The sequence below is a fragment of the Gossypium hirsutum genome, chromosome D06 (assembly GCF_007990345.1).
Source record: "Gossypium hirsutum isolate 1008001.06 chromosome D06, Gossypium_hirsutum_v2.1, whole genome shotgun sequence".
NCBI lineage: Eukaryota > Viridiplantae > Streptophyta > Magnoliopsida > Malvales > Malvaceae > Gossypium > Gossypium hirsutum.
Genome location: NC_053442.1, coordinates 1,766,082 through 1,788,034, shown reverse-complemented (window position 1 = coordinate 1,788,034; position 21,953 = coordinate 1,766,082). Strand labels below are relative to the sequence as shown.

At 32.0% G+C, this 21,953-nt stretch overlaps 4 protein-coding genes across 4 annotated transcripts; all 4 read left to right on the top strand.

The window, feature by feature from the left end:
- Positions 1-2,903: 2,903 nt before the first annotated feature.
- On the top strand, positions 2,904-8,266 carry LOC107910224 (serine/threonine-protein kinase tricornered). The gene is made up of 12 exons (XM_016838009.2): positions 2,904-3,832; positions 4,041-4,215; positions 4,383-4,466; positions 4,725-4,966; positions 5,363-5,591; positions 5,701-5,865; positions 5,949-6,080; positions 6,286-6,399; positions 6,493-6,540; positions 6,657-6,735; positions 6,969-7,025; positions 7,774-8,266. Exons 1-12 carry the CDS (start codon positions 3,648-3,650, stop codon positions 7,830-7,832), a joined length of 1,569 nt encoding a protein of 522 aa, XP_016693498.2. The 5' UTR covers positions 2,904-3,647; the 3' UTR covers positions 7,833-8,266.
- Positions 8,267-10,352: 2,086 nt separating this feature from the next.
- Positions 10,353-13,446, top strand: LOC121218172 (cold-regulated protein 27). The gene is made up of 5 exons (XM_041094940.1): positions 10,353-10,598; positions 11,063-11,251; positions 12,192-12,372; positions 12,816-12,928; positions 13,025-13,446. The coding sequence occupies exons 1-5, from the start codon at positions 10,488-10,490 to the stop codon at positions 13,034-13,036; spliced, it is 606 nt and encodes a 201-aa protein (XP_040950874.1). The 5' UTR covers positions 10,353-10,487; the 3' UTR covers positions 13,037-13,446.
- Positions 13,447-14,254: 808 nt separating this feature from the next.
- LOC121218171 (coenzyme Q-binding protein COQ10 homolog, mitochondrial) lies at positions 14,255-16,670 on the top strand. Its single transcript, XM_041094938.1, has 4 exons — positions 14,255-14,803; positions 15,073-15,268; positions 16,099-16,230; positions 16,319-16,670. Exons 1-4 carry the CDS (start codon positions 14,487-14,489, stop codon positions 16,439-16,441), a joined length of 768 nt encoding a protein of 255 aa, XP_040950872.1. The 5' UTR covers positions 14,255-14,486; the 3' UTR covers positions 16,442-16,670.
- A 292-nt stretch (positions 16,671-16,962) lies between these two features.
- LOC107910227 (sterol carrier protein 2) lies at positions 16,963-19,787 on the top strand. Its single transcript, XM_041094939.1, has 4 exons — positions 16,963-17,250; positions 17,455-17,515; positions 17,989-18,091; positions 19,555-19,787. The coding sequence occupies exons 1-4, from the start codon at positions 17,131-17,133 to the stop codon at positions 19,634-19,636; spliced, it is 366 nt and encodes a 121-aa protein (XP_040950873.1). The 5' UTR covers positions 16,963-17,130; the 3' UTR covers positions 19,637-19,787.
- Positions 19,788-21,953: the final 2,166 nt, after the last annotated feature.

Genomic DNA, 21,953 nt, shown 5'->3' with positions numbered 1-21,953 from the left:
TTTTTTTATCTAAGCCCCTTTTTTGAAATAATAATTTTGTCCAAATACTCTATTTTTTATACACCTTTGAACTTAGACAAATAACTCACCCTTAACAAATCTACTAATCACTTGAATCCTTGTAGATGTGTTGAGGGTAAAATAAGGAAGTAGGAAGAAGACAGTGATTCACACAATGGAGGTGTGCTAAGAGCCGCTTGAGGTAGAGGTTGAACAGAGTAGAGGAATAAAAAGGATAAGAGATTGGAGAGGATGTTTTTGTTGATCTTGTTGTGGTCAGTCCTGAGGGACATGTTAGCCCTGCTAGCTAGGTGACTATGGGATGGATGGATTTGATAAATCAATTGTGATTAAACCAATGTGTACTTGATGAATTTCCACACTTGTTTTATGTGAGGAGGATGTTTAGTACCTATCTTTGGCGAGGTAGGCCAGAGATACTCCACATGTCGATCATGTAAGTGCCGATGAGGATTAAGTCGACAAGGTGTCATTTGTAAGTGAGGTTCAGTGGGTTGATATATGTTAGTATATTGAGTCCCACGACCATGTTTGAATGTGGAGCCCGGTCTCTCTATATGGTAGTCATTGCAGAACATAATAAATAAAATGTTTAAATATGCTAGTTCATCTACATTGATAAAATTTAAGATTTAGTCACTGTATTTAAAAAGTTAAAAATTAAGTCCTCATACATTTTTAATTTAAAAATCTCAATCTAGTCATTAAAATCATAAATATTTTTAGTCAGAATTTGTCAATTTAGAATTTTAATTAGGTTGTCCTCAAATAATATGGCGTATGATTGATAGAAAATAAACATGTTAAACTGACAAATTTTGACAGAAACTACCAATGACAATAATGATTGGACTCAAATTTTCAAATTAAAAAAGTAAGAAGAGCGAATTTTTAGCTTTTACGATACAAGGACAATCTCAATTTTTTTACAAATATAGGGACTAACTATGTATTTTAACGAATATTTATGGAGACCTTTTCAAATAGAATGTGACCAATAACCATAAGAATGTATGTTTTTATTTGACATTAAAACAATTGACGGATCAAATACACCGGTTTCAATGTCCTTTGTTGTCCATTAATGACTAGCTTGAACTCTATATAAGCATCTTCTTTGTTGTCCCTCGTGCAGAAGTGTTTATTGCAAATTTTATTGATCAAAAGGCAAAAACTTAAGGACATTGACACCCATTTAGGGTCTAATCAGCTCGCGTGGAATTCAAATAGTGATAAATTTTGGTTCATGTTCTAATTTGATTCGAGATTTGAAATTTGATATTTGATTCGTATTTAATTCAACATTAATTTTTACGTTGGTTTGAATTCAAACTTAAATTCATTTCTACTTAAGCTATTTTGATATAATAGGGATAAATTTGTAATTTTATAATAGGGATGAAGATAATATTTATATCATAGACGAATTGGATCAATAATCAATCTTTTTTTTTTCGTTTGATTAACTTTTTTTTAGGTAAGGGAAAGTTAAGAGAATTGAATATCCTTTACAAAATGTCAATGTTTTAGTTACTCCAAAATAGGAAAAAAGCTGGTGAAGGTAAATAAACTTTTAACATGTAAACTCTTTATTTTTTTACATAACTATATTATAGAAATGATTATGATAGTAAAAAAAGCACTATATTTAATCATTTCATTTCTTTTTTAATAACCTCATTATAGGTTCGATTATATCTGTTCTTTTTTGATACAATATTTAAAATTATTCATAACCCCTTCTCAACTCATAAATAGAAAGATAATACGTTTTAGCGTATTCAAACCCACATTCCTTACATTAATAACAATGTTCATATTAATCGAGTTAAATTTACTTTACTTTTCATTCTCTTATTAATCTTTTCCTTAACATTATTTTCTTTTTACTTTCATTTATTTCACAATTATTAATCAAAAAATAATAACACTAAAATTTAACCTATTATTTTAACATTAATTTCATAAGAATAGAATATTCTTGAATCTATTGGTAGCCCACAAATTGATTTGGTAATTAATATCTCAAATCCAGTCTAGTGGGTGACTTGTATTTGTTTGTTCCCCATAATTCATGCCAGTTTGAGCGCTAAAATAAATTCCAAAACCATTAATTTAATTTAATTTAAGCATCTAATCAAATTATTAATGCTTACACGATAATTTTACCTTTGATTAAATACTAGAAATTAGGGGGCCCATGTTATGAAACCACGTGGCACGTTTATGTTAAATCAAAGCACCTTTGACGCACGAGACCAGCCCGGACCATGTCAGATTGATGCGTGGCGAGTTAGGCAAAAATTTATCCCTTCATTTCTTTTCACCCGCTTGATCCACGCGCGTCTGCCTCGACCTCCTTTCACCTCCGCTCCACCATAATTATATTTATTATTAGATTAAAATATATAATATAAGCTCTTTATGTTCTCGCTAAATAGGTAATGTATGTTGATTTTTTTAATTGTTTTAATAAGATTGATTTTTCAAGATTTAAAAAAATAAGTCAATTTAAAAAAAAATGAACTAGATGCACTTTCTCGATATGTCCAACTGAGCACGTTTTTCTTGACATGTCAGCAGAAAGCTCGCTCAACTAGACATATTTTCACATGCTCTCTTCAAAATCGACTTATTTTTTAAAATATTAAAAAAATGATTTATTTAACCAATTAAAAAAATTTGACATATATTACCTATTTAACCTTATATTTTTCTCAGATTTAAAATTTAATTTTTAAAAATTTAATTTGTGATTTTTATATTATAAAATTTAAGTTTAATTGTAAATATTTTATTATTTGAAGCTAAAAAACCCCATTGATTTTTGCTTCTAACAAGCTGATGTTTTACCATACTAAAGTGGAAAACATCCTCATACCACCACAATTTGTCAAATTGAAACTTCAAAGAAAAAAAGAGAGTCAAATTGTCAAATTGCCAATTCATTTCACCGTTGAATTAATATCAAAGCGCGTACACATCACGCCTCAGAAAAATCTTATAAACCTCACCGCGACTTTCGTCTTTTTATAGATCTCCGCCGACATGTAGATCGTCGCCACTTCGTAAAATTCATAATATTTTCTGTTCTTTTCTTTCATTTTCTTTTTGGTTTCGGTCTAAAAACGATAAAAAAAGAGAATAAATTAAATTACTTTTCCAGCAATCGGATTTCATGCAATGAAATCGATGGCGTTGAGTACACTCAATCCATGAAAACGAAATTCAAATTCCAAACAGAAGGAAACAATAGCAGTTTTTTTTTTAACCTTGTAATGCAAATCCATTTATAAATTATTTTATTTATAGATTCAGAATATTCTGGCGGGCTGGTGCCAAGGCACTCGTTGAAGAAGCCTTAACGTTTGCCAGTTCATATTTTATAATTATTATTATTTTTAATGTTCTTTGAGTCATTTTCACAAACAACTGACAGGTGACAGCTCTTTAGATCTCTCCTCGATACTGTGACTCCCGATCAAGCTTCATTTAACATTTTTATTATTTTTGTATTTGAAATGCTTTTTAATTGTTATTATTGTTAGTAGTAGAACTTGTTTCTTTTAATTGAAAGTTGAAGCTTGGTATTTGGTGCTTCGATTGGAATTTCGTTGAGGGAAAAAATGGACGGTGGAGATGGGACGGTAAGATTAGGAGCTTTGAATTTGAAAGCAGGTAGAGGCTTAGATTTGGATCCGGATGTCTCCGTTTCTTCGCCGGTAACAAGGCAAAAAGCTGCCGCCGCCAAACAATTCATTGAGAATCATTATAAGAATTACCTGCAAGGATTACAAGAGCGTAAAGAGAGGTAATTCCGAATTATTGTTGCCTTTACAGTATCCATGTGTTGCTATTTTGATTTGATATTTTTGTTGAATTTAGTTGTTTTAGGTAATTATTGAAATTAGGATTTTAATAGGTGGATATGGTTTAGGTTAGATGGAATTTGTTGTGCGTGTTCTTTTGAGAATTTAAAATGTTAGTTCTATTGGATATTCATTGTTGCTCATTGTAAGACGGCGAGCACTGCAAAGGAGGGCTGAGGAAGCTAAGGTTTCAAGTGAAGAACAAGAGGAGATGATGAGGAATTTGGAAAGGAGAGAAACTGAATATATGAGGCTGCAAAGACGTAAAGTAGGAATCGATGATTTTGAACAATTGACTGTAATTGGAAAAGGTGCATTCGGCGAGGTATATTTCAAATGTTTGTTGTATTAAAGCTCTTGATCCTTGATTAACATTTTCAGTGATTTTTTTAACTCATAGGGGATTTTTGAACTTGTTTCCATTCTGCTTTAGAATTCTCTGCAAATGTAGATGGCTTGGCACTTACTACTGTTTCAATGTAACAAATGCAGGTTAGGTTATGTCGTGCTAAAAGTACTGGAGAGATTTTTGCCATGAAAAAATTAAAGAAATCGGAGATGCTTAGTCGTGGACAGGTAACCACCTAAGTGACCTTTTTGATTATATCAATTCTTTGATCATGTGCTTTGATTTTCCTTTGGTACTATGGTATAAATGGATTTAGGCAGCTGGAAAATATTATATTTGACATGGAAAAAATCTTAATTCCATTTGATTTGGAATGGTTAGGCTCTTTATGAGACCAGCTCATAGATTTTCTTGGTGGATCATGATGAAACCAACACATTAAGCTCAAATCATTATCCTTATTTTTCATTTTACTTTGTTTCAAGGTTGAGCATGTTCGTTCTGAGAGAAACTTACTTGCTGAGGTTGATAGCCGATGCATTGTAAAGCTGTTCTATTCTTTTCAAGATTCTGACTTCTTGTACCTTATTATGGAGTATTTACCTGGTGGTGATATCATGACACTACTGATGAGGGAAGATATTCTTTCAGAAGATGTAGCACGTTTCTATGTAGCAGAGAGCATTTTGGCTATTCATTCGATTCATCAACACAATTATATTCATAGGTAATCTGTTTTATTAACATGTTTCTGAGATTACTAAGTGTATGTCTCAATATAGGTTGGTGGCTGGACCTAGATTTTCTTGAATGCATGCAGAGTCTTGACTAATTGCAGAATAAATAGAGGACGACTAGTAAAGGACTTGAAACTAGAAAAGTATCTTTGATGATATTTACTCTTGATCATGTTTTATTAACATGTTTCTAAGATTACTATGGGTGTATGTCTCGATGTGGGTCAGTGGCAGGATGTGGTTTTTCTTGAATGTATGCCAGTGTGTGCACTGTAATCAATGAGAGAGTCTTTACTAATAGTGAAATACATTGACAGACTAAAAAATTACTTGAAACTAGAAAGTCTCTAGATAGATATTAACTATTAATCGTGTTTTTCCTGTAGGGACATTAAACCAGATAACCTGATACTAGATAAGAATGGGCATTTGAAGCTTTCAGATTTTGGCTTGTGTAAACCCCTAGATGACAAGTATTCAACAATTTTGTTGGAAGATGAAAATTTAACTTCTCAGGACACCAATGAGGCTGAAGTCCAGTCAGGATCTGAAAGACCCCCTTGGTTGATGCCAAAAGAACAACTACAACAATGGAAACGGAACCGCCGTGCATTGGTATTATCTTTTGTGAATAACTTTTGTACTTTTTGGATTTCACATTTGTTTCATTTATTAAGCAGGCATGACATTGCATTCCGTACCAGCTAACATCTGGTTAATGCAGGCATATTCAACTGTTGGAACCCTTGATTACATGGCTCCTGAAGTTCTCCTAAAGAAGGGTTATGGAATGGAGTGTGATTGGTGGTCTCTAGGTGCAATCATGTATGAGATGCTCATAGGCTATCCTCCATTTTGTTCTGATGATCCTCGGATAACATGCCGCAAGGTGCTCAGCACCTAGTTTTTGATTCTTAGTTATTTTGTTAGCCTCCTCTGTTCCCTAGATGGTAATCTTTCTCTTTTGGACAGATTGTCAACTGGAGGACTTGCTTGAAATTCCCTGAGGAACCAAAAATATCCCCCGAGGCTAAGGATTTAATATGTCACCTGCTCTGTGATGTTGAAACCCGCCTGGGCACCAGAGGAGTGGAAGAATTGAAGGTAAGTCCTTTGAATGATGCTTTTGCACATCCACGATAAGTACATATTTCTCTCAACAGAAGACTTCTTGCTAGATCTTAATTCGGTACATTGACAAACTAGTTGCGGCCGCTATGCAGTGTTTTACAATCAGATTGTTTACTTTCTCAGGCTGAGCTTGTTAGTATTTTATTTTATTACAAGTTTGAAGTCTTGAAATTATCAGGCACATCCATGGTTCAAAGGTGTTCCTTGGGAAAAGCTATATGAGATTGAAGCTGCATATAAGCCGACAGTCACCGGAGACTTGGACACACAAAATTTTGAGAAGTTTCCTGAAGTGAGTACTTTAAATGCTAAAGAATCTGAGTTACATACACCGTTAAATTTTTTACTGTGAAACTAATTTTACTGCATCTTTGCTCTTTGGTAGATTGATGGCCCTCCTTCCTCAATACCAGAAGTGGGACCTTGGAGGAAGGTAAAGGCCGTTTTTGCTCCAATTTTCATTTTCTTTCTAGTAAAGCTCGTGGTACCACATTATACTAGACCGATTCTGAAACATTTTGATATGTTTTTGTTCATTCAATGATGCAGATGTTGACGTCAAAAGATAACAATTTCATAGGATTTACATTTAAGAAATCTGACGTTGTTAAGTCACTTGAAAGTTCAGGTATGCTATACTTTATAAGCTCTAGTGCTTTATTTTCACTAGAGGCTAAAGTTGCTTCCAGCTTGGGCATATTTTTCTCATTTTACAGATCTAGTGCTCATTAGTTATGGATTTGTTTTTTTTTCTTGTATTTTATTGGACTGTGCATATGTACTATTCTATGATGGCATCATGAGTTTTTCAAATATGTTACTGTTCTGGACCTGGAAATCTAATTTTCATATGCATTGCAGGTACTGACATGAGATCTAACGGACCTTCAAAAGTCCCATCGATCGTTTCCTTGCTAGGTATGATAATATTTATATTCATGAATGATCCATGAATTCACGAGGAAAAAAGCTTTGTATTCTACTTTTGTATTTGTCTTTGGAGAATACTAGGACATTGATGAAATACTCTCCCAAAGACACGGAAAACTATTCTTCGATTTATCATTTTTGAGTATAGCCTATTGCCAATTGATGCAAAGAATGCAAGGAAAAGTACCGTAGAGACTAGACCCTGTACTAAGAGTCAGATTGTATTTTGCTCTCTCTATTCAAAAAATATGCAAATTAGTTCTTGTACGTCAAATCAAAGAGTAAATGGTCTTTTTTGTTAAAAATTTTATCCATTTGTACTGCTGAAAACTGGCATCTTTGATCTTTTTTAATAGGACCAATTTGCTCTTTAATCTAACATACAATGACTAATTTGCTCATTTTTTTAGTAGAAGGAGCGAAATGCAATCCGACTTCTAGTATAGCGCCTCCATGGTACTTTTACCAAAGAATGCATCTTCACAGATTAGTTACCATATATGCCTCAAGTACCATAAAAAACCATCTACTTTGCTCTATTTTGTTTTACAAGGCAGCAATATATCATAATTTAATTTGCCACAAAGTCTTTCTCCATTGCCATAGATTGTATCTGCAAGTGTTTTAAGTCCTCTCCATCTTAAACTTGTCCTGATCAAGAACCATTACCTAATCTTTGCAAAAAGCCGGAAAATACAGACTATATTTGATCATGAATTCCTTTCAACTAATACAGGTCGAATAGATCTTCAAGAAACAGTAATGCCAGAAGGCGAGCAGGAGCAGGAAACTTGAATCCGAGTGCTCTCCATTGTCGGCGTCTGTGAGCATAGGTGATCTTAGTTTCATCTCAGGTGCACACTTTGCAACACCCAAAAAAGGGGTTGAAATATCATATTGAGATTGAATTTTGTCAAGAACTGCTGCTTGGAGACATAAATAAGGTCAGCTAAAAATTTATTCAAATCATCTTTGACCACTATCCTTCTTTTTTCTTTTCTCCAAAAAGATTATGGTTTGTATAAGAGCTATTGTAAAGCCCAAATTATGTTCAATCCATTTTGACTGTAATTTTTCTTTTTACTAGAAATTAATTTTCCTTTCAAACTGTGACCTTTTTTTGTTTATTAAAAATAGTGAAAACACGATTGGTAGCAAGTTTTTTAGTCGTCGTTGAAACAATAGTTGCATCAGTACGAGAGATCGTTTTTGTTGGATGTTAAAACTAATATCGTAAAGTTTTTCTTTATAAGGGTTAATATATAATTTGGTGTTCCAATGTTCAAATTGCTATCTGAAGTTTTTTTTTTTCAATTTGCTGTTTTAAGTTTAATTTTAATGTTTAATTTGGTATCTAAATTAAGAAATATAATATGATCCTTGTACGAGTGCTATAATAAAAAATTGCTTAATTCATGATTAGGGTTTTAAAGTGTACTCACACTTTCCTACTTACTTTTTCTGGGTCCCAGTTTGGTATTTATTTGTTATGGGTTTTTGTACAAATTTTTTAGAGTGGGTTAAAAAAATTGATTTATTAACCAATAAGATAGCACCATGTGGCATTTTTAATAAAAAATATTAGTATGAAGAGACATGAGATTATCTATTTGGATAGTTATATCTATATGAAGAGACATGAGACTTCTAAAAGTTATAAACACTTATTCTTCATTGAAAAGTTATTTAATCGATTCAAAGAACCATTGAAAAAATTTATTTAGCCGATTCAAATAATAATTGTAGTCCCATTAGTATAGCTTGATGTTACAAGACAAGAATGTTCCCAATTAAATATGATATGCTTTTCAATTTAGTACACCATTAAGGAGGACCTCCATCTTGATATAGTTTTAGCTTCAATCTTTCATAATTATCTTAATTATAATCTCATATTTTATTTAAAATATCTAATATTTTAAAATTTAATCTCTCAAAAACTATTTCAAAAGATTCAAGACATAATCAATGCTTATATTTTTTTTTGTCAATTTGACCCTTTTTGTTATTTAAATTTGGTTTCAACCTTATCAGAATATTGACTAAGACTTTAAAATTTTAAACATGGTAGCTCGAATAACAATTCATATATACTTCATATTTTTTTTAAAAATTTTTTAAAATTTTTTTAAAATTATTTTTTGACATGTCATATAAGAAAAAAATAATATCCTGTTAGCATGAAAGTACATGAGAACTGTTATATGAGTTACTACACCAAAATTATCGAAAAATTAATGTTTTAGTCAATATTTTTATCGAAAAATTAATGTTTTAGTCAATATTTTGTTTTACTTTTTTTAAAAAAAAATTAATGGTTAAATTTTAACTCAAAAAAGAATAATGGTCAAATTGATAAAAAAATGTAAACATTAATAACTAAATTTCACATTATACCAAGATTTAATTGCTTAAATCTTTAACTTTGAGAGATATCTAGAATTTTTTGTAGATATATATGATATACATTTGTTTCTTAATTTCGAGATATAACAATACTGAATTGTGATAGTACAAAAAATCTAATGACCCTTCAAGAAATATATTTGTGAGTGCAAAATACTAATTTTAATATTAATTAAACTTTTTACTAAATTTAGTATCTTAGGTTCAATTTTTTAAATGAAGGATGTAAATATTACTTAATATAGAATTTTAAATACATTTATTAATAAAAAATTAACATTATTTAAATTATAAAACTACTAACCTTATCTATAGTATACCCTCCTTTTTTTTCTCACTTGATATTTATGGAGGTGAGATTTTAATATCGGTGGGCGATATTGAATAAAATAAATTTTATTTCGTTCGGTTTTATTATTATATAATTTTTATCCAACATAAATTATTTTTTTATATTTTTATTTAAGTACAAGAATTAAGAAAATATGTTGTGGATTAACACAGACATTGTTGTCAATATAGAATAACGTGAGTTTGAGTACGCTGAAGTGTATTATCTTTCTATTTATAGAGTGGGGAGGGACTATGGTTAGTTCCATTGATATGATATTGATAATTTAAAGATAAAATTAAAATAATTTAAAATGAAGGGCTAATGTAAAATAAGGAGTATAGTTCGAGGATGCCTGATGCAATTAAGTGTTAATATTTTCTTATAAAATAATCTTATCTCTAACTTTCAACTTAATTATAGAAAAGGAGTAGATATTAGTTTAGATATTTTGAAAGCCAATAAATATCTAGGGCCGTATTCGCTAACCCTAAAAGAAATGACGTGGCAAAATGACGGGACCCATGACACGTGTAAAAAGCGATGACAACTGTATCGTTCTTTTTCCCCTTCATATTATCATCATCATCATCTCTTACCTTCCATTCCTTATATTCTCTCTCAAATATTTTCTCTTTTCCTTAAAGAAAAAGAAAATTTTGTCATTTTATTCTATAATCTTCTCAACTCAGTGGATCTTTTTATTTTTTTGCATGGAGGGTTTTAGAGGAATTGAGTCTCGGACGAGTTCAGAAGCTTCTGCCCCTGAGTTGACTCTTCAAAGTTCACCCGAGTTAGCTCACCATGAACAAAATCCAACCTTGGTACCTCCCTTTTCTTCTTATTCTTTTTCATAGATCTTTTTTGTTTATTGATTTATGCATGAATTTCAGTGGTGGGTTTTTTTTTTGGTTTTTTGGTTTAGAGGAAGTAAATTTTGGAAATTTAAGTGATTTATAAGCTAAATTTTGAAAATTTCACACTTTGAATCTTTTTAGATGTTAACTTATTATCTTTTTCAATCATGCATGTCCTTTTTTTTTTAATTTATAACTTTTTTGAGTAGCTTTGATTGTTGTTCTGACAAATTAAAGTAGAGGGTCTATTTTTTCAGTTTAAAGTGGAGGGATGAAATTCAGAATTAGGCCTATTTTATAGTATTGATGCAAGTTGTATATGTGGTTGGCTTTAATGGTGGTCTCTTTAATTTTATGTTTTTTTTATTTAATTGCTTTATACTCTGGTTTTTGGAGTTTACTAATTATGGGTGTTAATGGTAACACAACAGGATTCAATGATGACAGAATCAACCTCTACTGAATGGACGGATGAGAAACATAGTTTATACCTTAAATCCATGGAAGCATCATTTGTTAACCAGTTATATGATTCCATGAGTTTCCTTGACTGTAACTCGAAGGAGAAATCGCCCGGATCGAAATCGTCAAGGAAAACACGTTGTATCTCTTCAGGCCAGGTTTGGAACTGATCTTTGCTTATTGATAATTGTTTTTGACTCTATCGGAAGAAGTCTTTGAAGTATTGGCAGACCCCTTAACTCGTCCTGAATTGTCTGTTGGGCGTTTTGTCTCCCAACTATGCTTGCAGAAGTGTCGTCCGTGTCTTTTGAGTTATGGATTCGCATCCCACCAAGCGCAAACTTGAGTTTCCTTGGTGGGTGAGATGCTCCCACTCCTTGTCCTCAAACGGCATAACGATATTTAGACACTTTGCAAACTTCACTGTGAACAGTTAGGAGATAAAATCCCCATAGGTACTACTAGTCTGGACATGTTGAGGGGTTTGCCAGCTCCTGGTGAACGTCTTGAGAAGTCTTGGAAGTGTTGTTTGTTGGTGTGTGAGGTGATCCCAATCCTGTCCTCAAAGGGCACATACGGCATTTAGACACTCTGCAAACTTCTCTGTGAGTGGAGTTAGGAGACAAAACCTTCTTAAGGACAAATGTGGACTGCTGAGGGGTTGGTCAGCTCCCGGTGGACGTCTTGAGAAGTCTTGGAATTTTTGTTTGTTGCGAGCTGGCAGACCCCTTAACATGTCTGGAATTGTCCCCCATGGAGTTTTGTCTCCCAACTCCGCTCACAGAAAAGTCTGCGAAGCCTCGTTCGTGCATTTTGAGGAATAGGTTCAAATCTCACCAGTTTCCTTGGTGGCTGAGGTGCTCCTACTCCTTGTCCTCAAAGGGCATATATGACATTTAGACACTTTGCAAACTTTTCTGTGAGCAGAGTTACGAAACAAAACCCCTTAGGTGTTGAGGGATTTGTCAGCTCTCAGTGGACGACACTTCGAAGACTTTTTCCGAAAGAGATGGAAATCCCTCAACAATAATGATGGGAGATTGTCTCTATTCCCCATATGCAATCTTGTTTTACTGCTTATTCCGATCTTTATTGCAGTTTAAGGTTCTTCGAGGCGGTAGCTGGAAGAAGATCAATTTTGAAAGACCTGTAGTTCAACTGAATAAAAGATACTGTTCTCATTCTTTCGTGGCAAGTCCTTGGATCCAGCATTTCAGATCCGGGTCTAAGTCTCGTGTTTTAGCCTCCTGTAGTCTTCAAGATAATGCTTCATCCAAAGGTAAAAACAAACAATGTAAATGTGAAGAAAGCAAATTCTTATCTGTTTCTCGAACACTTTTGACACATGCCATTCTCGATATCATGACTTGCTCGAAATTTGACTTTTAAGGTCTATTTCTCCGTGTTTCAGTTGAAGTAATCTTGGTTATCCATCTATTTTACGATAGTATGATTAGTATCCCTCTCTATACAGTTCAAAGTTTAATGCTTATTCGAGCTTACAATCGGTGCAGTTATTCCTTCATACTCGTACGGTATCTCATATCATTCAGCTTTGGATGGGATATTTGGTTTGATACTGAGAATAACTTCGAGTTCTAGGCTTTCGTGTCATTAGGGACTAAGGGCATACATGAATATTCGTTTAGCACGATGTCTACTCATGGTTTTACTTGTTGCACAAGTAATTAAACTCTTAAAAGGTTCGTTGGTTCGTTGCAGAGGTGTCGGATCAGAACTTTGTTGACGAGGAACAGGGTGAAAAGGCTAGAAAAGGATGTAGCAGCCCAAAGAAGCTGAAAACCCCGGTAACCGATGCTTCATGCAATGATCAGGTAAAATTTAATACCATTAATCCTCTATTTACATTAGCCAATAGTCACTTATCTTAGTCCCTAAGCATCAAGGCATTTCTCTCATTTTGTTTTCAGGTTGTTCCATAAGGTGAAACCCACGGAGCATCCACCGGTAAGGCTCCGTTTCGAAGAAGGAAATTTGTAATCACCATCCTAATACCGACAGCAAACCCGACTCCATAGATTTCATTTTTGGTGACATAAGTTAAAATTTGAATGCTAAATATTTTTGTCGATAATGTATGGGACGGTGCCGAGAAAGACGGAGAGATATGGGGGTATAATTAATGTTACTTTTTGTTCTTGTAAAAATAGTAAGTGCGTCATTAGTAGTAGTTTCGGTGGAGGACGTTCGCCGCCGGTCTGCTGATGTTCTTTCTGTTTTTGTATATATATTATTCTCACTTTTTATCTGAGTTATGAACGTGGTGGTATAATATATATACTGTTGTGGTAGTGTAATAATATATATCTACCTTTGCGGGTTTTGATTGGTACAGATAATTCATTCACTGATGAAATGATGAAATAATTAAATAGTTATATATAATACGTGATGGAATGAAAATTTTAACAGAAGGTTTAATTTATTTATTTTTTTGATCTAACGTAAAATAATTATTCAAGGAGTAAAATGTAATCTAACTTTTAGTACAAGAGCTTTTATTGTAATTTCATTTATCATATTGGTAAAAATGCTGAGTGAGCTAAAGATAATTCATTGAAATTTAATCACTTTATTTTTCAGATTTTAAAATTTATGTTTAACTGTAAGTATTATTATTATTTTGTTAAATTAGGAGGATAATGCACTAAAGCGCATTTAAACCTATGTCTTCTTGCATTGATAACATTGTTAATGTTAATTGAATTAAAGACTCAATCAATTATTGTACATTTTTTTTATTTCAAAATGTGATATCAACAATTTAAAAAAAGTTAAAATGTTCTTATCACTTAAAAAAAAGAATTTAGCCCCTATATTTTTATTTTTAGGAATTTAGTCTCTTTATTTTTTAGATTTCAAAATTCAAGCCTAATTTAACACTATTTATTTATTAAATCTGTTCATGTGTGATTTTGAAATTAAAAAAAACTACTCACTTGGTAGCTATGTAATTAAAAAAAGTTGTATGAATTTAACAAAATAAATTAACAATAAAAACAGTTTGACCTAAATTTTGAAATCTAAAAAATAGAGGGACTAAATTCTTAATTTTTGAAAAATACAAAGACTATAGGTATATTTTCACCAAAGAAATTATTAAAATAAAATTTTAAAACTAAAAATAAAAAGAATAAATTTAAAATTAAAAAAATCCTATGATATATGTTAAACAATTCAATGCAATGACAAGCTTAGCGGTGGATGTAGGAACTAGGAACCATGTCCCAGAAATCTGCTTCATTGTTCAAAACAATGAATAACATTACAGTAAACTCCTCCTTCATCTTCTAATTCTATTCCAATTCCTTTGATCTTTTTATCCTTACCAGTTCCCAATTCCCAGAAATCCAAGCACCTAATTCATAACCAATGCCACCATTTTCTTCGACCTCGAAGGCGGTCGGATCCCTAATATCCCGTAGAATTAGGATTACCCATTTCGTTAGAAACGCCAACAACGGTGGTTGTTCCCGGAGCTCCGATCAAATCCGATGTGTTTCAACCATTTCCGGCACCGAAACCCTATCGTCTCACCCGTTACTCGCTTCACCCAAGGAGGATTCTTTTGTACCATCAAACAAAATTTCCGATCGTTACACTCTCCAAAAGAGACGATTTTTAGGTTGCAGCGACGGTGAAGAAGGCGGCGCTTTATCAAAAGTCCACGAGGAAAAGATTATTGTGGGGTAATATAAATTTTATCAAAAATCCTTTTTTTTCTTTTTACAATTTTCAATTATCCTTTAGTGTAAATTATCAGGTCAAGATTAAATTAACATAATGTATAGATGATGAGGGTTAAAGTTGCTATTTTTCCAATATTAAAAGCTGCTAAGTTTTGTAACTTTTCATGGGTGACCAGTCATAATCGACGTGACTGAACTGTCTTGACTGAAAGCCATGGGTTAAGTCAGTTAGAATCGAGTTTTATATGTGACTTATGTTTGATCCTTAGTTACTCGCCGGAGCAGTTATTCGATGTGGTTGCAGCTGTTGATTTATACCATGGATTTGTTCCTTGGTGTCGACGGTCTGATATTGTTAAACAGTATCCCAATGGATCGTTCGATGCTGAATTAGAGATTGGCTTTAAGTTTCTCGTCGAGAGTTATGTTTCTCGTGTGGAATTAAGCAGACCGAAGTTCGTAAAGGTAACTTTAACCCTTGTCATTGCTTGTTTTTGTTCTGTTTTCGGTGATTCAATGACTTGATGATATCAGCTTATCAATGCTTTATCGTATTAAGATGTTGCGTATCGATGCTTGAAAATTTTGCAATGTGCTGAATGTACAGATTCGAAATCCGATAAGCTGTGTTACTTCATATATATCGAAGATGAGTGAGAGAACGAATATATCGTGCATGCTATAGTATATTACAATATGAACTTCAGAAATCCGTGGATACGAGAACTATACACCAGTGACTGTATGAGCGAGTGTGTTTACAGGGACTTTGATTCTAAATTTCGCATTAGGTTGTAACAGAGAGATATAGAACATGAAATGAAGCAATAGGACAGCTGCATGCATCTTCTTTGACTCCCGACCCCGAAATATTAAACAAGAACTGTTTTCCATGACCCAATTTTAGAAAGAAAGCACTGTATTTCTAGTCTAAACTAACTCAAAACCGACTGCATTTGCCATTTCAATCATCTTATAACGAACTTTTTTTTGTTTGTCATGCCATACCTTTGGAGAATGCATATGAGCTCTTCTGAGCTATGTATCTCGGACTTGGGTGTGAGTATCTAACACGGGTATGATTAGATTTTTCTACATTCTTCCATACATTTGGAGGATCTTTAGAGGTCATATCTCTATATCTATGTGTTGGACATAGATACTTCATGAAGAATGAATAGTCCGAGGCTGCTGTTTGTAGTTGTGTCTTATTAAAACCGACATTCTTTTTCGTTGATGAATTTCTTTTTACCCATTTATACTGATGATCTGACCCTGTATGTTGTCCCTTGCAGTCTACTGTATCGGAAAGTACCCTTTTCGATCATTTGATAAACATATGGGAATTCAATCCCGGACCAGTTCTAGGAACTTGCAATCTTCACTTTCTCGTGGACTTTAAGTTCCAGTCACCGCTTTACCGGCAGGTAATGTCCTTATATATTAGCGGGGTCGGTTATCCATGACCATGGTGAACATGTTTAACATCCATTGATCTTTTGATGTCTATAACAGTTGGCATCCATGTTTTTTAAGGAAGTTGTGTCTCGATTGGTCAGCTCATTTAGCGAACGTTGCCGGTTGATATACGGCCCTGCCATTCCGGTCCTCGAAAACTCCTACGGAGAAAGGACATGAACTTTTGTGTTCGGAAAGTAGCCTCGGAAATGCTATAGATGGGGAACTCTAGATTCCAATAATTGATTATATGATTATGAGAATATGATGTGATTATGAGTATAGATATGGGTATACCATGAGTAATTAAATTATCATATATAATAGAAGATTATGTATTAGGAGTCAAATCGTATTTTGTCTTCTCTATTAAAAAAAATACAAATTAATTATTACACATTAGATCAAAGAACAAATTGGCATTTTTGTGTTGTTAAAGAGCAAATGGACAACCCTGAAGCATTTTCTTTATCCTACTCCCTCTCCTTGCACCGACTCTCTATAACTCAAAACTTCTTTCCATTCTCCTCTCTTCCTCCCCGTTAATAACTCGAAATAAATCTAGAAAAAACTCGAATATGTGTCGATTGTCATAAGATCTTTACAAATTTTCATTGAGATATGTGCCAATTGTCATGTAACATCTCCCCACCAGTAAAAAATAAATTTTTGTCAGCTACGGCTAACTACTTTCTTTCCTTATTCGTACATAAAATAAAAACACTGTCGTGCAAGGGGGAAAAAGAAAATCAATGAATCTCAAGTTTTCAACCATAAATAAAGCCAAACCCAAGGCCAATTTGCCATAACCTACACTTGTTGTTGGGGTTCCTTCGTTTAAATCTTTTTGGGAGCAAATAATAACAAAAATGGCTGAGTTGAAATCTGACAATTTGCTTGAGATGATGAAGTTTCATTTGGGTACTGATGCTGGTAAAGAGCTTACTAAGAAGATTGGTCTTGTTTACCAACTCAATATTGCCCCCAAGGTCCATCCTTTTCACTTTTTTTTTTCTTTTTTATAATTTATCCATCATGAGCAGAAGCAAATCATTATCACACACTACTAACATAAAATTCTTATTATTCGATAAAAATTCGATCGTGAAAATAAAAGTAAACACACTTTATCAATAGGCAAATGGGTTGTTGTTGTTGTTTTAATTCAACTTGTTTTTATTTATGAATTTCAGAAATTGGGGGTTGATGAGGTTACTTACGTTGTTGATCTCAAGAAAGGAGATGTTATCAAAGGTTAGCACTTCCCCTTGGGTTGGGTGACAGTATTATTGGAATTTGATCGGTATATCAAGGACAAGTTGAATTGATTTTTAAGTAAATTGTTTAGAATCAGTAAAAAATTAACGGTTGAATTTGTTTATAATTTTTTATTGTTTATTTAATTATTGTTGGACTGGTGGTCGATTCAGTCAAATCGAATATCAATGACTTGATCGATTTGGCTACTAATAAACATTGGATTTTTCAAATCGTCCATAATATTTTGGTTCAAATCGGTTTGGTTTTAGGTTATATTGTATTATTTTTGAGTTTTAGATTTTTAGACTTTATTTAGACAAACATTGTAGTACAGGTCGATTTTCGATTTCTTGATTATGATTTACAGTCGTAAAATTGAAATGTTGATACACTAAGACCCAATATTCTTGTTTTATAAATATAAAATATTGCAATATTTGTTCATGGTATTATCTCTTGAAATTTAGGTGAATATGAAGGGGGAAAGCCTGATGTTATATTTTCATTCAAGGATGATGATTTTCTTAAGATTGCCACTGGGAAGATGAATCCCCAGGTTGCTTTTATGAGGTGCAATCCCTAATCCTTACCCTCTATTATTGTTATTATTTGGTCTAATTATGTCCTGGTCTCTATACTTTTTAGGATTTTTAAAATTTAGCCCTTTTATTTATTTAATTTAAAAATTAAAACCCAATCGATAACAATGTTAATGGGTTTTCGTTAAACTATCCACGTAAGCAAGTTTTAATTATTAAATGTTCACATGTTTTCAAATTTAATGGAAGTTCATTAACAATGTTATCAGTTGAACTTTAAATTTTAAATCTGACAAGTAGAGGGAGATTAAATTCCTAAAATCATAAGTAAAAAGCAATATTTAGCCTCTAAATTTGATAACTTTATTCAACTTAGTCCCTGGACACTATTTTGGTCCGCATTAGTCTCGAGACTTGGCAACTTTTCCCAATTTTGGTCAATGTGATGATGTGACATTGATATTGTGTCACGTTATCACCTAAAAAATTAAGCGATGATTTGACACAATCTTAAAGTAACACATCATTATATGGACCAAAATTGAGAAAAGTTGTCAAGTTTAAGAGCAAATGAAGATGAAGAAAAAGTTTAGGAATTCAGATGGAAAAAGTTGTTAAGTTCAGTAACTAAATGTTCTCTTATCCCAAAGTAAAATGACAATTTTTTATATATAAATAACCTAAAATATTAATTAATTATGAAAATAGGCTGGAGGAAAAATTATATACAAAAATAAAATGTTTGCTAAAATACTCATCGGTGTCACCTGACCAACCGGCGGCACCACCTCCTTCCCCCTAATCATGATCCAATCATCGATGTTTTTTTTTTTAATTTAGGGGTGCCACCTGACATAGTGGTGGCACTAGATTGAAGTATGATTATATAAAACTTTCAGGGACCTGATTGGGTAATTTAAATAATAATTTTATATAATTTTTAATTTTATTAATTTTTTAAAAAATGAGAAGGTTTATTTTTGTTTTTCTTATACTTTTAAGGGATATTTCAATTTAATTTCAAAAGGGGACAGACCTAACATGCAAATAGACCAAAAGTTGAAAACCATTTAATTTGATGCGGGACATACGCGTCACCCTTTTTTTCATCCAATATAAAAAAGAGTAATTATTTCATCAGGTCCCTGAACATTTTATATAATTATGCTTCAGTTCAGTGCTACCACTGTGTCAGGTGGCACCACTAAAAAAATTATTTATTTTTAAACATTGATGATTGAGCCATGATTAGGGGAAAAGGAGGATGGTGTCACCGGTTGGTCAGGTGATACCAACGAATACTATAACAAATAGGTCATTTTTGTATATAATTTTTCCTCCAGCCTATTTAAAAGTCCAAAATGACTAAATTTTAAAAATCTAAACCATAGTAGTAAGGCATAATTAGACATTATTATCATTTGTTTTATTCGGATTTTGGGATTCAATGAAGATTAAGGGGTTGCTTAATCCAAGAGATATTGATGTGTGTAGGGGTTTAATGAAGATTAAGGGGAGCTTGAGTTTAGCTCAGAAATTCACTCCTGATATTTTCCCAAAGCCTGCTAAGATGTGAACTAAGATGAAGCTAAAGTGTGAACCATGAAGGCTTCTATATGTATGAATCTCTTTCATTATCATTGCTTTATATGTACTAATACCATGTGTGAAAGCTTCTATTTTACTAGAATGGTTTGGTCGTAATAATAACCTTTTGTTTTGTTGAACTAAATATGTTTTTGTTGAATTTATTATTATTATTATTATTATTATTTGTCTGATAAAATTCATAATCAAGTAGGGCTGAACTCTTAAATGGGGATAAAATGCTCTCAATATTGTTTTCTTTATTCATAAGATTCGAACTTGAATACTTATTTAAGGGATATCAATTTTTTTACCACATAAATCAATACGTGTTGGCAAAATTATTATTTTTTAGTATAGATTGCTATGGGAACAAGTATAATATTATGAAAACAAAAAATGTATTTGTAGGGTTTTGATTTTTGTATCAATTTAAGAGAGCTGAGTCTTTAGATTAAAATATGTTGTTAGTCTCGCTACTTGAATCAAGTTTTTCTTTCTTTATTTAAAAATTCTAGTTCAATTGTTTTTTATACAATATTCAGAATTATTCATAACCCTTCTCCAACCCTTATATAGGAAGATAAATGCGCTTCAGCGTACTCGAATCTGCATCCTCCTACTTTGACAATAATACTAAAACCCTAATCGAATTGTTGATACCATTAGTATTTTTAATCAAAATTTGTTGCTATTACATCTATGGAAGCACATCAACTTTAGAAGCAAATCGTTATGAACACAATAAGCAAATCTAATATTAGAGTAAACTTTAATGAAAAATGTTAATAGTGTTAACAATAGGACTAACTTTCAAATAATAATAATAATAAAATAACTTTTTGTGTATAAATGTGACACCCCATACCCAACCCAGCCATCAGATACAGATGTGTGATGTCATGTTACATTCCGAAAGCAACTCATACTATTTCAATCCATTATATCAAGTAATTTGGTAATCGATTGCAAACAATTTTCATGAAAATCGCTATTCATTATATTTGTCACTTTAATTTCACTTAACTTTACAATACTTTAAAATTAGTATCATATAAAACTGTTCATCCTTTTCAATTTAAATCCATATAATACTTCAACTTATCAATTAATACTTCATTAATTCATCATATAACAATTACTCACTTAATGTCTCATCAATTTCATTTAAACATCTCTTACATGTTGATCATTCCATCTCTTATGTAAGTTTCTTAGTATTACAACCCTTCTATTATTTTCCTCCTCCAAATCATATGTATGTATGTATGTATGTATGTATGTAATTAACTTTTAATATAGCATGGTTATATGTAACATTAATTATTCTTTCACTAATTACACATATACTCTTAACAAGGTTGTCTACTTGAGTAGTAGTCACTAAATTATTTATATCTTAGCCTACAAAATTCAAAATCAATACCCGCTTGTTATTTTTGAAACTAGACTCAGTGAATTTTTTACTATAAAAATTTCAGAATTTCCAAATAAGCTAATTAATATAGTATTTTATTCAAATCTTCCCTTGTTTTGCTCTTAGACAACTTTGACCATTCTCCATTAAAAATTATTTATCTTTTAGTACAAAATTCGGATAATGTTTCCGTTTGTTTCTTTTGAAAATAGTTTCATTAAGATTTTATATATATAAATTTCATCTCTTAAGTATTTTTTTTCACAATTTTTAATCATTTTTTCAAAGTTAAGAACAGGGGAATCCAAAATCAATATGATCTTGTCTCACTTAAATTTATTTATCTCATAATCTACAAATCCATTGCTTAAACCGTTTCTTCCATACAAAACTAGATTCATTAAGGTTTAATTTATTACTTGGTTCATCATTTAACTCGCCTTTTATAATTTTCGGTGAATTTTAAAAGTTAAACTACTGTTGCTGTCCAAAAATTGTTTTAGTGAAAATATTTACTTTTCCATGATTCTTTGCATTAACTTTCAATTGAATTTATATAATCATTATACTTTTGATGACTATTCAATTAATCTTATAAATTCATATGTTAGTAACATTTTCATGTCTTTACCTTAACATTTCTCGTGACACAAATCATATCGCTCTTTTTCTCATAAAAACTTAATATCTATAATTGTTCGTTCTAAAAATACTTACCATCCATGCTATCTTGATTAAATTCACATATCATACATTCCAATCATAACATACCTGACTCAATTCTTTGAAATACAAATAAAACTAACATGAAAACTTACCTCTTTTATCGAGAATTTCCTTACGTTTGCAATTCTTTTCCCTTTTCTTCTTCAATTCATGACTATCCTTC

What these genes read in the sequence shown, in the direction of transcription:
- LOC107910224 (XM_016838009.2), top strand. Translation starts at nt 3,648, where the DNA reads ATGGACGGTGGAGATGGGACGGTAAGATTAGGAGCTTTGAATTTGAAA. An exon ending in CTCGGATAACATGCCGCAAG is followed by an intron (nt 5,866 to 5,948) that starts GTGCTCAGCACC and finishes TCTTTTGGACAG; the next exon opens with ATTGTCAACTGGAGGACTTG. An exon ending in ATCGATCGTTTCCTTGCTAG is followed by an intron (nt 7,026 to 7,773) that starts GTATGATAATAT and finishes CAACTAATACAG; the next exon opens with GTCGAATAGATCTTCAAGAA.
- LOC107910227 (XM_041094939.1), top strand. Translation starts at nt 17,131, where the DNA reads ATGGCTGAGTTGAAATCTGACAATTTGCTTGAGATGATGAAGTTTCAT. An exon ending in GAAAGGAGATGTTATCAAAG is followed by an intron (nt 17,516 to 17,988) that starts GTTAGCACTTCC and finishes CTTGAAATTTAG; the next exon opens with GTGAATATGAAGGGGGAAAG. An exon ending in CCCCAGGTTGCTTTTATGAG is followed by an intron (nt 18,092 to 19,554) that starts GTGCAATCCCTA and finishes TGATGTGTGTAG; the next exon opens with GGGTTTAATGAAGATTAAGG.
- LOC121218172 (XM_041094940.1), top strand. Translation starts at nt 10,488, where the DNA reads ATGGAGGGTTTTAGAGGAATTGAGTCTCGGACGAGTTCAGAAGCTTCT. An exon ending in GTTGTATCTCTTCAGGCCAG is followed by an intron (nt 11,252 to 12,191) that starts GTTTGGAACTGA and finishes TCTTTATTGCAG; the next exon opens with TTTAAGGTTCTTCGAGGCGG. An exon ending in AGATAATGCTTCATCCAAAG is followed by an intron (nt 12,373 to 12,815) that starts GTAAAAACAAAC and finishes GGTTCGTTGCAG; the next exon opens with AGGTGTCGGATCAGAACTTT.
- LOC121218171 (XM_041094938.1), top strand. Translation starts at nt 14,487, where the DNA reads ATGCCACCATTTTCTTCGACCTCGAAGGCGGTCGGATCCCTAATATCC. An exon ending in GAGGAAAAGATTATTGTGGG is followed by an intron (nt 14,804 to 15,072) that starts GTAATATAAATT and finishes TTTGATCCTTAG; the next exon opens with TTACTCGCCGGAGCAGTTAT. An exon ending in AGTCACCGCTTTACCGGCAG is followed by an intron (nt 16,231 to 16,318) that starts GTAATGTCCTTA and finishes TGTCTATAACAG; the next exon opens with TTGGCATCCATGTTTTTTAA.